The sequence below is a fragment of the Populus trichocarpa genome, chromosome 9 (genome assembly GCF_000002775.5).
Source record: "Populus trichocarpa isolate Nisqually-1 chromosome 9, P.trichocarpa_v4.1, whole genome shotgun sequence".
Classification (NCBI taxonomy): Eukaryota; Viridiplantae; Streptophyta; class Magnoliopsida; order Malpighiales; family Salicaceae; genus Populus; species Populus trichocarpa.
In genome coordinates this window covers 2,873,291-2,889,924 of record NC_037293.2, presented here as the reverse complement: position 1 = coordinate 2,889,924, position 16,634 = coordinate 2,873,291, and the positions used below count along the sequence as shown (strand labels likewise).

The 16,634-nt window shown below is 34.6% G+C and overlaps 1 protein-coding gene across 2 annotated transcripts; it reads left to right on the top strand.

Annotated features, from left to right (window-relative positions):
- Nucleotides 1-4,707: 4,707 nt before the first annotated feature.
- On the top strand, nt 4,708-16,170 carry LOC7489326 (serine/threonine-protein phosphatase BSL3). 2 transcript variants are annotated; one of them, XM_024608594.2, is made up of 21 exons: nt 4,710-5,499; nt 6,557-6,617; nt 6,730-6,808; nt 6,924-7,003; nt 7,085-7,179; nt 7,323-7,422; nt 8,001-8,070; nt 9,018-9,119; nt 9,205-9,286; nt 9,506-9,685; nt 10,539-10,812; nt 10,932-11,169; nt 11,275-11,445; nt 12,468-12,706; nt 13,694-13,778; nt 13,928-14,026; nt 14,095-14,294; nt 14,367-14,442; nt 15,097-15,232; nt 15,321-15,460; nt 15,552-16,170. In XM_024608594.2, the coding sequence occupies exons 1-21, from the start codon at nt 5,055-5,057 to the stop codon at nt 15,636-15,638; spliced, it is 3,039 nt and encodes a 1,012-aa protein (XP_024464362.1). In that variant the 5' UTR covers nt 4,710-5,054; the 3' UTR covers nt 15,639-16,170. The 2 variants fall into 2 exon arrangements, 1 of the variants encoding a protein (XP_024464362.1); XR_002983754.2 differs by lacking the exons at nt 15,321-15,460; nt 15,552-16,170 and adding an exon at nt 14,754-14,943 and having other exon boundaries at nt 4,708-5,499; nt 15,097-15,235.
- The last annotated feature ends 464 nt before the right edge of the window (nt 16,171-16,634 follow it).

Here is a 16,634-nt window from a genome sequence, read left to right as displayed (position 1 = left end):
ATTTAAGGTTAATTAGTTGTCATCTCTTGATCATTATCTCTTAATTTCTTGTCAATTTATCTATGATTTGTTTTACATAATTTATAAATTTCATTTTCATACAATTAATTGTGCTTGATTTATTAATTATAACATCAAGCATTTAATTCATAAAAAAAAATATTACGAGAGAGAGAAGCCTAATCTTGTATTAGAGTTGGTTCTTTATATATTATCAGGTTGATGTATACGTGAAATGTAAATATAAATTTATAAAAGAAGCTTTAGTTGTAAATTTTGTATTTTGTTAGTAAATGACTTGTCTAAGTACAATAATTATTTATGTTATGTTTTACTATTCATTTATGTTATAAAATTGGTATGTTGTTATAACCTCATTAATTAGCTGAATTCATGCTATGTTAATGGTTGCTTTGATTTAATAATTTATGAAACATAAATCATACTATATAGACAGGTGGCTCACGCTGCGCCACGAGCCGAGTCATATTTTTTATAACATAAAAAAAGTACAAGCAATGACAATTCGAGCAAATCCAAGTTGACTTTACTAACACGTGGTTCGAGATATGAAATTGAAATAATTCATAGAAAGAAAAACAAAAAAAAAATGCAAAACTCAAGGCTTAATAACTGGATGTCAAAGGATGAAACAATAACAAAACAGTTTTAAAAAATATAACATCGAAGAAGAAAAGTCGAGTCAACTCGGGTTACTTGAGTAATTCATACCTCAAGATATAAGATTGGGATAAAAAAAAAATTAGAATTTCAAAGAAAGGTCTAGTAAAAAAAGACCCAAGTTCAATAAAAAAAAACGTAAAAAATCAAGTTAATCCGAATTAATTTTACTTACCTCTCTCAAGATAATCTAATAGAAAAAAAATCTAAAAATGACAAAGATCAAGAGTTAGTAATTTAATTCCAAATGATAAAATTGTAAAAAAAATCAATTTCATAAAAAATAAGTTAAGGGAAAAAAACTTGAATTAACCCGGATTAACTTGACTAACCCGTCATTCACGACATGCGATTGGGATAAAAAAAAACTAAACTTTCAAATTAAGGAACTAGCAAAAAACACCAAGTTTAATTAAAAATTATTAAAAAAAAACTCGAGTTAATCTAACTAACTTGACTAACCAGCAATTATGATAACCCAACAGAAAAAAAAACAAAAAAACTCACAAAGCTCAAGGAATAATAAATTAATTTCAAATGATAAAATTGGAAAAAAAATCAACCTAAAAAAATCTTTGAAAAAAATCCAAGTAAACCTGGGTTAATTTAACTAACCCATTACCTAGGATAGATTAAGATAACTCAACAAAAAAAAATTGAACAAACAATGAAGACAAGGGCCTAATAACAAAATGTCAAATGATGAATTTGGAAAAGAAATAATTTTTTAATAAACGACGCAAAAAAAAAGCTGAACTTAATCGAGCTTAAGTCATGAAACAAGATTACCCTGTAAAAAAAAATCATAAAGAAACATCGAAGTAAAATCTCCAATGGTAAAACAATTTAAAACTCAAACAATATGGATCAAATATGGTATAAAAACAAAATGAAAGAAAATAAATAAGGGCTAAATTGGAAAATAAAATAAATAAATAAAATGATAAAAAAAACATCATTAAAAGAATGAAAACTAAAATTAGATAAAAATAAAATAAAATAAAATGTTGAGGGATAAAATAAAAAAATATATATAAATTAAGAAAAGTATAAGAAAATAACAATGAAAAAAATAAGGAGCAAAATTGGATTAAAAAAACAAATGTAATGGTAAGAGACAAAATTGAAAAAACAATTAATCAAGAAAAGTATATAAAACACAAAAAAAGAGCAATCATAAGAAGGAGGACTAGATTGGATATAAAAAACAAATGGAATAAAATATCCAAGGACTAAATTGAAAAAAGCTAAACTTTAAAAAGTATCAAAAACAAAATAAATAGTAATTAAAAAAATAAGAGCCAAAACCAATAAAATTACAAATCAAAGAACACAATTGTTTTTTGGAATGCTTGGTGTGAATTTAAAGGGCATGAGAGAGAAAAGAGTGAGGAAAGAAAAACAAAAACTTCACCGTAGCCTAACTGGATCTCCATTATGAGCAAGCACCACATTGCTAGAAAGAGAATGACTGATCGCTCCCAACGCCGTCATGAATAAAGGATTTTGGCAATTGTATGGTCCCGCACGTGCCGCCCAAAAGGCACGAGGGTTGTCACGTGCAACTTTTTTAATAATATTTAATTACTTAAAATTACTAAACAACCCCTAACCAAATTCAAAAAATAAAAATTAAAAACAAAATAAAAGTACTAAAATGCCCTTAAAACCAACCTTATTTTGTAATTGAAGAGTAATCCTGTAATTTAAATGTTTATAAAAATGAAAAAGACGAAGTTCTTTTGTGCATGTTCTTTTGTTTTTTCCCAAGGGTATGACCATAACTTTATTGTATAATTTTTTTTGAAAAGACAAAAGAGTCCATGACTGAAAGCTTAACAATTTTTTTTGCTTTTAAAGGCAAGATTGTCATTTTACTGTGATAAAGAAGATGTCATGATGAATTTATCCCTAATTAATTTTGCAATGACTAATGAATCCTTTGAAAAAGATAATTATATCCTTAATTGCAAGCTTCTTTTAGTTGCTTTTCTATTAAATAAATTAAATTTTGTGATTAATTATATAAGTGGAACTCTCAAGAATTATAGGCGAAATGAATTAATTTGAATATAATTCAAAGAAAAACTCTTTGAATTGATTTAACATTTTTCTTTTCTCCAAGACATTCTATTTTGTAAGTATATGTTATAAGTATAGTTTTAAAATCTGACTCTATATAGTTCGAGTCACTAGTTAACTCTAATTTTTTTTTTAAATTAAAAATAAATAAATCAACGAGTTAATAGTATAGTTTTAACCCTATCATATTTAAATTGATCGATCACTAGATAGACCTTAATCTTTTACTAAATTAATAGTTTAGAATTTAAATTGACGAAGTTCTAGGTTAATTTGCCGAGCTAGTCCGAATTATAAAATAATAGTTACAAGTGTATGGACTGTGGCCATAATGTATCATAAATACTTTAAAACTACTACTAATTCGAGTAATATTTAGATAGCACTTCTATAAACGAGCCCATCAATATCCTTTAATAAAGATGTGTTACTTTATCTCACCACGGCACTTGCAAATCTATCGTGCGTGAATCACGCGCTCTACTTTCGAGTGTGATTCCTTTGCTACTCCCTCATTAGGTGGCAGACAAGGGAAAATAAATAGGAACCAGTTATTGCCGTTAATAGTTAAATCTCCTCCCGGTTAATTCGGTAACTCCGTCACTTTCTCCGCCATCAGCTGCTCCTCCTTCTCTCCGAGCACTCCCTTTATGTTTGGCAATGGATTTCAACATATATATATTTTTTATTTTTTATTATTTTTAAATCGTTTTTATATGTTTATATTAAAAATAAATTGAAAAAAACAAAAAAAATATTATTTTAATATTTTTCTAAAAAAACAATTTAAAAAGTAATACTATAACATTTTCAAACATCCTTTTAATCCATTAATAATGATTGCAATCCCAAAATACCCCTCAACACCCCTCATGTCGATTCTAAATGATGAAAATTCAAACAGAAATTAACTAATCATCTATAAAAATAAAAAAAATAAACAAAAAGAAAAGAGAGAATTACTCTTTAGTCCTTGATTTTTGAACTCAACTATAGCTTAATCCCTTTTATTTAAAAACCTACAAATCAATCATTTTTACTCTAGTTGACAATTTACATTTTTTTGAAAAATATAAACTTAAAAAAAATCAAAAGGTTTTAAAATGTATTTGTTAACGTGATTGAAAGTGATTTCAAAATGCTTTAGAACTAGAAAGGTACCAAAACAAAGTATTTTTAGGTGATTTTCTACAACTTAAATGATATAATGTCTTAATTATAAAAAAAATATATTTTTTAAAAATACCCTTTCAACTATAAACACAATCTAACACATTTTTGAGAGATTGTTAAGCACTCTTAATATACTCTTAATATAGTGTACCCCTTCTTACTTTTTATTTAATTTTCTTTTTATATAAAAAAAAATATAATATATCAGGTGTAACTAGTTCTTTATAAGGATGATAATTTCATTTAAATTTGATAGATATTAACCTAAATAAATAAGAAATTTTTATACCTGATTGATTTTAGATAAAATTTAAAAGCAAAAGGGTTAGATTTCAGGTAGAGTATAAATGATAATTTAACCAGCTCGAAATAAATAAATAATCTTAAAGTTTGGAAAAAATTATATGTATATCAAATTAATTATGTACTAAATAGTTATAAATTATAACATATGTGTTTGAGTATTAGATTTGATTATGAATATCAATAATACTTTGAAACTTGATAGAGTATGGTTTTTAAATATAAAAAATCCATACTGGTCGAGTTCGGGTAGGATTTGGATAGTTATTTTACATTCAGTATCGAATATAATATAGATAGTACAAAACCTAACCCATAGGAATTAATAAACAATGGTGAACAAGAATAAAGGGTTAAATTATAAAAATGTTAACTTAAGAGACTACTATTTAATCTCTTTCAAACAAGAAGGACTAAATAAAATAATTTACACAAAAAAGAACATTTCTTCCTGGTAGAGAGAGAAACAAAGATAGACGCATCCTTTCATACGTGCATACATTTTTAGAGAGAGAGAAATTGTTTCCGTTCCGTTTTTATTTTTCTCTCTCTGTTTACTTTCTTTCCTCGACCGGCTCGGCGTTAGAGAGAGAAAAGCGAGAAACCTAATCGAAGAAAAGAAAAGAAATTACAATTTCTCTCTCCTTTCTAATTTTGAAAATTTTCGCGGAAATTGAAAATGAACGATCTTGAGCTAGGGTTTTGAACTGATATAATCTAATAATCGAAGTGAACCTTTCAAGAATGTTAATTAGAGATTTGAATTCGTTTGAATTTTAGCTCCGATCTTGAAATCAGGGTTGATTGATTGAGAAATGGACGTGGAGGCGTCGTTGGGGGCGACTGATCACGATCCGGCGGTGCAAGACGGTACTTCTTCGCCTACGGAAATGGACGGGGAACAGATAGGGGAGCAGTCGCCACAGCTGGCAGGATCTCAGGCAGCGTCTACGGCGGAAGTTACGGGTTCTAGTACTACTACAACGGCGCCGCAGCAGGTTGTGCAAGCGCAACAGCAGAGTCCGGTGGTGGGGCCGAGACACGCGCCTACGTATTCGGTGGTGAATGCGATTATAGAGAAGAAAGAGGATGGGCCTGGGCCTAGGTGTGGGCATACTTTGACTGCTGTGATTGCTGTTGGAGAAGAAGGCACGCCTGGGTATATTGGACCCAGGTTGATCTTGTTTGGTGGTGCCACGGCACTTGAGGGAAACTCTGCGTCTACAGGGACTCCTTCTTCGGCTGGGAGTGCTGGAATCAGTATGTTTTTTTTATATATATATTGGTGGTTTTAATTACTTTGGTGGTTCAATTGTTTGATGATAAGTTAGTAATTTTAGGGTGAAATTTTGATATGGCGTGGGGAATTTTGATTGAATTGAAGATGGTTATGCAAGCTTAGTCAAGTTTTTTGCCTGTTTTGTTACTAGGTCTATTGAGAACCTGGTGATTATAGTTTACTGAATTTTGGTTAAATGGGAAGGAAGTGACCTCAGCTGCATGTTTTGGTAATTTTGTTATTTTTTTTCCTTGTAGGAAGTGGCAATAGGAATAAGTGGTTATGTGAACTCTAGGGTTGTTTAAATTCAGTGCAATTCAATTGGGGTATTTTGCTTGGTTTGTTTTCTATTTTGGCGAGATTGAACCAAGATTTTCTGCTATTGGTTATGAAGTTTTAGGTCATGCGTCGTCCACGTTGGTTCTGGTACTAAGTTCGCAAATTTCTCAATGGTTCCGAGCTTCCAAGTAGCCTGACTGTTCTTTCACTGAATCTTGAGAAATTCAAGCTGCAAAATCATGGGCGGCACTGATTTTGCTGTTCCTTTTAGTTATACTATACCGGCAGTATTTGAGATCTACTGTTGTTAGAGTCCAGCTAATTTAACAGGCTTGTGATAATTATTTCATTAGGCTGTATGCTACTCAGGATGCTCATCATGTGTCGGTCTTGAATGTTGATGCTTTAGTGGTGTGTGAAGCTTTTAAGTCAAAGCCCAACTAAAAGTGATTGGCAAGTTTGTGATTTGAAAATGCACAAGTCTTGTTCAAGCTGCGTATAGCTGCTAGATGAATGGATATTTGTCTTGATATCCTAGCTCTTATGGCATCCCTATATTCGGCACTATTTTTCTTGAATCCAAGTAGCACATGGTTGCCATTTCATTCTTTTGCGTCAGTCTGATAACCATGTTGACATTGAACTGAAATTGCATTAGCAAGAAATTAATGACATAAGATGATGGATTTTTTCTCTACCGAGTCTTAGTGATAATGTTTTATGAATTCTCATTACCTTTATGATTTGGTCTAAATGCAGGACTAGCAGGTGCCACTGCTGATGTTCACTGTTATGATGTGCTAACGAATAAATGGTCTAGGTAAGCTTAGCACGTGGAACCGTTCATTTCAGGAGCTTAATTCTACTCTAAAACATTGCCTTCTTTCTCTTATTTTCTATGGGGATTATTTACTATGAACTTATTTTTTCAGGATTACTCCATTTGGAGAACCACCCACACCAAGGGCTGCCCATGTGGCAACTGCTGTGGGAACTATGGTAGTAATTCAGGTGAACATATGGTGAATTATCCTATTCAGTTCACATCTTTTACCAGATCATGGTTTTCTTTACTTTGTTATAAATTAAGTTTTCAGTTATGACTTGAATTTTACATTCAACACAGGGTGGAATTGGTCCAGCTGGTTTGTCTGCTGAGGATCTTCATGTCCTTGACCTAACACAGCAACGGCCGCGGTGGCATAGGTTGGAGTCTTTACAAATGCTTGCTCATTCTTTTGTATTAATGATGTGATTTTGATTTATATGAATGTTAATTTCTTGTAGAGTGGTTGTTCAAGGCCCAGGACCTGGGCCACGATATGGGCATGTGATGGCATTGGTGGGTCAAAGGTATCTCATGGCGATTGGAGGGAATGATGGTACGTGTCACAGTCAAAGCTCACACCTCACATGTTGTACATGGTGTTAAATTTAGCATGTTGGTTATCACTGCAAGCATGTGTATGTGCATATATCAATATCTTTTATGTATTTTCACAATTGTTTGGTTTATGCTTTTCAGGAAAGCGGCCTTTGTCTGATGTGTGGGCCTTGGACACAGCTGCCAAACCTTATGAATGGCGTAAACTAGAACCGGAAGGGGAAGGGCCACCACCATGCATGTAAAACACTCTCTCTATATATCTTTCATGAAAACGTAATGTATGATTTAGATATACTGTTACTACTTAATCTTTGTGCCTACTGATATTTTTTTGTACACTCTCTGTCTTGTATGTATGTACAAACTTGAGTATTAGTTTCATGTTTATTTGGATGTTGGGGCTTATCTAATTGTAATTCCTGACATTTCTACTGTCGGTAACTATTGAAGAAATGTTTCAGCTACTGTCATTTCATAACCATATCCAATTCATGGTTCTTTGCAAATTGACTCAACATTATAATCTCTTTGACGGCATTATCCTTTTCCCTTCATTCATTTGAGCTTGAATCTTTTCTCAGAAAATGAAAAATAAAATATGGGAGAGGGAGAGATGGAGACAGAGCATGGTAGAAAAAGATGGAAATAATGATTTTTTTTTTATGTGGCAATGACAATGTTTGCAAGTACATGTTTGCAATTGATATCACAAATGGCTGCTTCTTTTTTGTTTAGTTTGCTTTTGTTGTTTTACTTTATGTTGTAGTCATATCTGAAGGTTTAGCTAACTTCTTATCCTTTATTATACTTGACTAGGTACGCAACTGCAAGTGCACGCTCAGATGGTCTGCTTCTGCTTTGTGGGGGGAGGGATGCGAACAGTGTGGTGAGCTGAAAACTCGACATGCATAATGTTTGGTTACAGTAGATGCATTTCAGAAAAATTATTATTAATTCTTAATGGGCTTTATTGTTTATTTCATAGTGATTGCTTCAAGAGATGTCCTCTGAATTTTTTTTTTAATTAAGAAACCTCAGATTGCTAATTGTTAGAACTTTGTTGGCAAACAAGTTGTATGGCATTGCTGATCTTTCTAATTCATGAATTTGAAAATGGAAACAAAATCCTCTTCAAGAATAGCAACAATGACGTCAGCTTTTTGGGAGAAATTTATAAAATTACTCCAGTAATCATTAGTGAATATCATTTATTAATCTATATAACCCAACCTAGAATTTCCACCTATGAAAGAGAATGAAATGAATTTCAGAGACAATTTTCTAGGTTTCCTAAGCTTTTGAAGGGAAAAGTGAGATTTATTTTCTTTTGCTGTTTTATTATTTATTTATTTTTATTTATTTCCATAACAAGGTGCGTGCTGCTGTTGGGGACTTTGGGTTTTGGAAACTTGTCTCATGCATTCTCTTGTAGTCAGTTGTCAATTCTGTGCCATTCTTGTTTCTGAAGTTTTGAAACTTTTGATTAATGTGATTTCTCAAATTTGTTCATAAATTGCTTGGAATGTTTCTTAACTATCTATCCAACTTTGCCAGGAATGGACTGAATTTTGTAACTTTATGTTCGCTGCATGTTTTATTTAGATAATAACAATATTACAGGAATAATATATTTTTAATAAAGGAGTTTATAGTTTTGAAATCATGCCTTTGTTTCTTCTTAAATTTTCATTTCATTTGGAAATTTTCTTTTTTGGAAGAACATAGTGAAATTACTTTATTTCTAAGAATAGTGATTTATTTATTTATTGTGATGTGAGATTTTGTTAACCTCTTTTTATGTGTTGCTTGTTCCTTGCCTCTTGACCTATTCAGCCACTTGCAAGTGCATATGGGCTTGCTAAACATAGGGACGGCCGTTGGGAATGGGCAATTGCTCCTGGTGTCTCTCCATCTCCAAGATATCAGCATGCAGCAGTAGGTTTTTGTGCTTGAGTAAATTGTGTTTAATTGACTTGCTTCTGTCCATGAAGATTAATTACCCTTCAATTGTGCAATTTAGGTCTTTGTAAATGCCAGGCTCCATGTATCTGGAGGGGCACTTGGTGGTGGTCGCATGGTAGAAGATTCATCAAGTGTTGCTGGTAAACCCTGAGTTAGATTTAATTACATTGCTGTATTCAATATGCCATCACTTTGAGCTGTCAGAATTTTATTTAGCTTGAATTTAATGTGAAGGTGGGAGCAATTTAAAATCCAGTTCCAGTGATGTAATTGTTCCCAATAAGATTGTGTTTATTACTGTCATCAAAGATGATTCTGCCCTGAATTCGAATAATAACCTCATGTTTTCCCATGTATAGTGTTGGATACTGCAGCAGGAGTTTGGTGTGATACCAAATCTGTGGTTACCAGTCCAAGGACTGGCAGGTACAGTGCTGATGCTGCGGGTGGAGATGCTGCAGTTGAGTTAACTAGGCGTTGCAGGCATGCAGCCGCTGCAGTTAGTGACTTGATATTTATTTATGGTGGTTTACGTGGTGGTATGAGATGATCCTACTTCTATAATAATTGCTGCATTTTTTTTTATGAGTTTTCTTTTGGCCAACATGATGTCCACACAATAAAATTGCTGTATAGGTAAATGTTGTGATAAGCAAAAATTATCTGGATGTTATGGAAAGATGGACTAGGGAAACCTGTTAGAGGGTTTTACTTGATGTTTCTCAATCGGTTTTGAAATGGAATGTGAAAGGCTGAATATGACATTGCTGAAATTTAGTGGAGTATATTTGACAAGATATGGAAACGTTGTTAAAGCTCAAGCAGATTTCATAATGTATCCTACATGGCTTTTAATTGTAGTAATATGTGGTTCAGGGCATTAACTGGTTTACAGTTTCAGACAAACATTCTGGATTTCTTGGAGTAACCTGAAAAGGGCTGGAATTTTTTGAAACTACATCAGATAAAAATGGATTTGAATGATGACATTGGAAGCCAATTAGCTTAAACATGCTGTAAGGTTAAGATGTCTTCATGAAGTGGTCTATAATCATCCTTAACAATGACTTGTTAAGGATGATTATATTGCAACCACCTGACTTGAACTGTTGACCTGATGGTTCATGTATTAACACAAATTATCAGACTGCAATGGAGTCTGGTTTAGTACCATTTTGTTTTTGTTTCTGAATGTAAACGATCAATCAAGAGAAAAAATATGTTTTAACTTGTAACTATAGATATGTATGTCGAAGAATATCTTAAAAACTCAATCTTGGAGACAGTTTATTGAAGATTTTCCAATTCATTGATTTTGAAAGTTCATTACTATGAACCCTTCTTAACTTAACATTCAAAGTACTGAATTTTGATAAATGTGTTTATGCATAGGGGTGTTGCTCGATGACCTACTTGTTGCTGAAGATCTGGCTGCTGCTGAAACAACAAGTGCAGCTTCCCACGCTGCAGCTGTAGCCGCTGCTTCCAATGTACAAGCTGGTAGGGTACCTGGAAGATACGGATTTGTAGATGAAAGAAATAGGCAAACCATGCCTGAAGCAGCACCTGATGGTTCTGTTGTGTTGGGGAGTCCAGTTGCTCCCCCAGTAAATGGTGACATGTACACTGATATAAGCACAGAGAATGCGATGCTCCCTGGACCCAGGTAAGCCAGCCACTTCATCTGGTCTTTCATTTTCATTACATCTAAGTAGATGTGCATCATTCAAGGAGTTAGTAGATGTGCATCATTCAAGGAGTTGCTGGATGTGTATCAACATGCAGGAGAACAAACAAAGGTGTTGAGTATTTGGTTGAAGCATCAGCTGCAGAAGCTGAGGCTATCAGTGCCACTCTGGCTGCTGCCAAGGCACGACAAGTTAATGGAGAAGTTGAACTTCCTGATAGAGATCGTGGAGCAGAGGCTACTCCTAGTGGGAAACAAATATCTACTTTGATTAAGCCTGATTCTGCTGGATCGAACAATATTGTTCCTGCTGGAGTTCGGTTACATCACAGAGCTGTCAGTATAAAAAAATAATGAACTTTTTGAATATGATCTCAAGTCAATTTTGGCATGAAATATGCATATTTACATCAGACTTTATATCTGAGACTGCTTTTTCAGGTTGTTGTTGCTGCTGAGACTGGTGGAGCTTTAGGTGGCATGGTTAGACAGCTTTCAATCGATCAGTTTGAAAATGAAGGCAGGCGGGTAAGTTATGGGACCCCTGAGAGTGCAACTGCAGCTAGGAAACTATTGGATCGACAAATGTCCATCAATAGTGTGCCGAAAAAGGTATTTGACTGTTCAATTTGAAGTACATGCGCGTTGTGGATTTGAAAATGCTGCTAGATGCATATTTATACAACGTAGCTTATGTGAGCAGTTTGTGCTGCTGACCTGAATTAGTCTGGAAATATTGATATTGTTAATGCTCTTGCTTTAGCACTTTAATTCGTATACTGCTGGGGTTGTCTTTAACATAAATCAAATTGTCCATATGTTGATTGATAGCTAAGATAGGCATATGCATCGTGGAAAGAAGTCAAGATTCAGTTTAACTACCTCTGTAGTTTGAGATCTTGGGCTCAGTTGACATGTTCCAAATTGAGATGAGTATCAGAATATCTCAGTGTTGCTGAATGCTACCATATTGGCTTTCTAATTCAACTGAATAACTCTCCATTGCAAACTACTTCCTGTCTGATTATATACTATTTGGCATAAATTCTAATAGATGTGGAACCTCTAGTGTCAAGGGCCATATAATCATTCTTTTCTACCCTTTGACTATGGGATAGTTGTATGTTGTGCTTTGTTGGAACATTAGCACCAAGGTCTTGAATACATCTACCTTTCAATTCAGGATACAAGAACACTGCTATGTTGGTCAATTCTTCCCAAATCTCTTAGCGTATTGCTTTGTTTCTTTCCCCCCTCCGGACTACCTTATGGTTAAGTGATTGTTTTGGTTGTAGTTTTCAAGTGTATACACCTGTCGTGCTTTGCACTGCTATTTCTAACCTAATTTCTAGCATTCATCCAAACCTTTTTTTTTTTTGAATCAAAGGAAATTGTTTGAAATCAAATAATTGCTCTTTGGACTTGTTTTAGTGTTGTTTGATTCTCCCCTTTTCAACTTAATTCTTTTTCTTGGATTCCTTAGTTGTAAGAAGTGAATTTTTGTTAGATGTGTAAGCCTTCGATGTTCATGGGCACCTGTTTTTGGTATTTTAAGTGAATCACTTACCAAGACTTAATTTTCTTCTCAAATTTTCTGTTTTGTAGTTTAATGGGATTTGCTTCTATTTTATCAGGTCGTAGTACATCTCTTAAAGCCTCGTGGCTGGAAACCACCAGTTCGCCGTCAATTTTTCTTAGATTGCAATGAAATAGCAGATCTTTGTGACAGTGCTGAAAGGATATTTTCAAGTGAACCAAGCGTTTTACAGCTTAAGGCTCCTATCAAGATATTTGGTGATTTGCATGGGCAATTTGGGGATCTGATGCGCCTTTTTGATGAATATGGCTCACCTTCAACTGCTGGTGACATCGCGTAAGCTTTTTTGTGATTATTATTAGGTTCTCCCACATTCTGCCTGCTGATTCATGTCATTTAATAATGAGATAAAAGTCCTGAAAGACAGACAGATAATGGTGGATTTATTTTTTTCCACATCCAACAGAGTAACCTATTAATTTTGTTGAAAGCTATCCTCCTGCAATTTCATTCCATGAGTCGTATCAACTGCTGAATTTTTATATTTTTGGATCCCTTTGGAATCTAAGCCCAACATATGCTGCCAGAAAGAATCTTCAATAAAGTGTTCATCTGCAACCATTTTTCTCAGTAATCCTCTTTTAAAATACAAAACCCCTCACCCATAACCTGCCTTGCTGAAAATGAGAAGCAACAAATTTCCCATGCACCAAATGATATGAGCTCCATGCAAAAGCCCCATGAAGATTGCTTTGCAATTTCTAAATCCTTTTATACAAAGTAATCAGTTAATCTGTGCAAAGTTTAAATGCTTGATGTCAAGGATTAATTTTGGTTTGGATTTCAAATTGGTCTGGTGAAAATGTTTATAGACCACAGCTACCCATTTTTATATTGTAGTGAACTCAGATGCTTTATACAATTTTCTTTTCCATGGCTACCTATATTTATACCTTGAGAGGTGATCTTTTGATTATTACCTCTACAAGCAGTTCTAGGTTGCTGCTAAGATTTGCAAAATCAGGTATTTGTATAGGATAAAGGGGTTAGGGATTTGTAGAAGGGTTAGGGATTTGTAGATTGATCCAGTCGAAGGCTGTGAAGTGTTGCTCTTTTTGGCTGTTTGTTGCAAGATTTGGTGGCAGGACGTGGGAATTGAGGTTTGGATTATAGTGAATGGGGTGGGAGTTGAAAGTGCTCAGTTTTCATGTGTTCATAATTTTTTTCATGCTTGTGTGCACATGAATGGATGAACATGCACATGCAGAGATTCACATGTTTGTTAGGTTTATGAGGCGGCTAATTTTATTCCATTCCTATCAGATATATCGACTATCTGTTCCTAGGAGATTATGTTGATCGGGGCCAGCACAGTCTGGAGACCATAACTCTTCTGCTTGCTTTGAAGGTATTTTGGTGCGGCTGCTTCTCTCCCTCTCTTTGAGGGTGGGGTGGAGAGTTATTGCTCCTTCTCCACTTAAATAATCCTTTTGATTCACTTTAAACTTTGCCGTGGATCTTGATGGGAGCTCTGCAAATATTGTTTGACTGTTGTAGGTTGAGTACCCCAACAATGTACATTTAATTCGTGGGAACCATGAAGCTGCAGATATCAATGCCCTTTTTGGCTTCCGGATTGAGTGCATTGAGCGAATGGTACTTTGTTATACATATTTGATGTCTTATCAACTTGTTAGTTACAAACTAAATGGCTTGATGAACAGGGTGAGAGAGATGGAATTTGGGTTTGGCATCGGATAAATCGATTGTTCAACTGGCTTCCTTTGGCAGCACTAATTGAGAAGAAAATCATTTGTATGCACGGTGGTATTGGTCGCTCAATAAATCATGTGGAACAGATTGAGAGTCTACAACGTCCAATTACCATGGAAGCAGGCTCAATTGTGCTCATGGATTTGTTATGGTTAGTGCTCCTGCCATATTGTTTCTCATTTGCTTATTTATCTATAATGACATTTTTTCTCTTCTGCTATAGGTCCGATCCCACAGAAAATGACAGCGTGGAAGGACTGCGACCAAATGCTAGGGGTCCAGGGTTGGTAACATTTGGGGTAAGAGCAGTTGTATTTGTGTTTAATTCATTACTGGAGGTTGTTTCCTGGTTTATTGGTCTGTTGCCTTGTAACTTGTTTCCTAAGGTCTGTTTGAATTACTAGAGCATTTTTTGAAATAATAATGATACTGTTTAAATTAAACTCAAAGCAGGTTCTTATTTTTATCTACTTAATTATGCTTACATATGTTCCATGCTCTCAAATTTCTTTCATGGTATAAGATGAAGTAAGAGCTTTTGGAGTTCACTCTCTTATTAAAATTGTGATTATAGGATTTGTAGTCATTTGGCTGGTTTATTTGATTTCAGCACTGGTTGTCGTGTCCATGATGGCTATTTATGTTAACTCAGTTCTTTCCTTGCGAATTATGCTCATTGATTGAACCATATGGAGTTGACCTAGTGGAGAAGAGCTGGGACTTGGCAGTGTGCTCCTGTCCAAGATCTCAAGTTCGACTCTTCCCAGGTGCAAACAATTCCATGGGGCCATCGGACTTGGGTAAGAGCCCATGAATTAACCATGGTGCACTTGCGAGAAACTCCTTGCTGAGGGCCTGGTGCACCCCTATGATTAGTCGGGCCTTGGCCTGGATACCTGGTGCTAATCCAAAAGAAAAATTATGCTCATTGAGAATGATTTCTTCATTTGCAGCCTGATCGTGTTATGGAGTTCTGCAATAACAATGATCTTCAGTTGATTGTACGCGCCCATGAATGTGTGATGGATGGCTTCGAGCGTTTTGCTCAAGGACATTTGATTACACTTTTCTCTGCCACCAATTATTGTGGTATTTACTCGTCAACTTAAACTAGCTAGTTATTTTTTCCAAGATTCATGATTAATTTTAGCGATTCTATTCTTGCCTGTTTCTGCAGGTACTGCAAATAATGCAGGGGCAATCTTAGTTTTGGGAAGAGATCTTGTGGTGGTTCCCAAACTCATTCATCCTTTACCACCAGCAATTTCATCACCAGAAGCTTCACCTGAACGTCATATTGAAGATACATGGATGCAGGTGCTGTTGCATTTCAAAGCCTAATATTATGACTTATTTTTGCGCTGACCAGTGATCTCTATCCTGTTTCCACTGTTTTTTCTAATGACAGGAGTTGAATGCTAATAGACCTCCTACACCAACTAGAGGCCGTCCTCAAGTAATAACAAATGATCGGGGCTCCCTTGCTTGGATATAATAGATGTGCTTCTGATATTTACATATACTCATTCCGGGCTTGTGCTTGCACCTTGGGTTTCTGGCATCTGTATAGAGCATGATGGATCCAGGAATTCCCGAACTTGTGATGGCTGTTCCTGACAAAAAAGTGAAGGCTTTCTGATTTTTTATTTTATGCACAATTGCTAGGCCTTGAGATGGTTAAGCTACAAGTTCGAGAACCAGGTTGCAGGAGGCGATTAGTTTCCCTTTCGCCCGTTGTAAATTGAGCCACAAGCAGGTAGAAGTCGTCTTCCAGGTTGTTTATCATGATGGGTTGGTAGTGCTGGGTATTTTTCACGTTAGTTTTAATATATATTTTTTCCATTCCTCGTCTTAGGCCTAATATCTTTTTTATGAGGGCACGAGGTCCTTGCATGTGATGATGATATATATATTGTCAAAAATCTGTGGGCGTCGTCGATGTATAATAGAGGTTTTGTGTAATTCCCATTTATGCTCTTTGTACAATATAATTTGTGTGAAGATAAGAAACCTTTTGGTCCCACAAAGCTTGGAAAGTTCTTTTTTGTCAGAATGGCCTTTGGTGCTCTTTGCTGCTAGAACTAGAGTAGAACTTGGGACCTGGATTATTTTGACGAGTTGGTTTCCATTATTTAAATCATTTTGGTTAAAGATTTACGCAATCAGAAGAATGCATTTTCAGGTCTTCTCTCTCATCTTTGCTTAGATCTCTCCTTTTCTACCACTTTTGTGTACTGTCATCCATCCTCGTGATCTTGTCAGCTACAGGAATATCTATCAACAAATAGAAGCATGCTTTCATTCATAATGCGGGATAAAAGAGATTAAGAAGATGAATTAATAAGAAATAAAATGATAAAAAAGAAGTCAAATAAAGAGAAGTGAAAGACGAAGAAAAGGAAGAATGCTGAAGTTTGCAGTTCTGTAAATTTTATTCAATTTATTAAAAGTTATTTACCATTTAAAAATTAAAACTTTAACTAGAATAAAT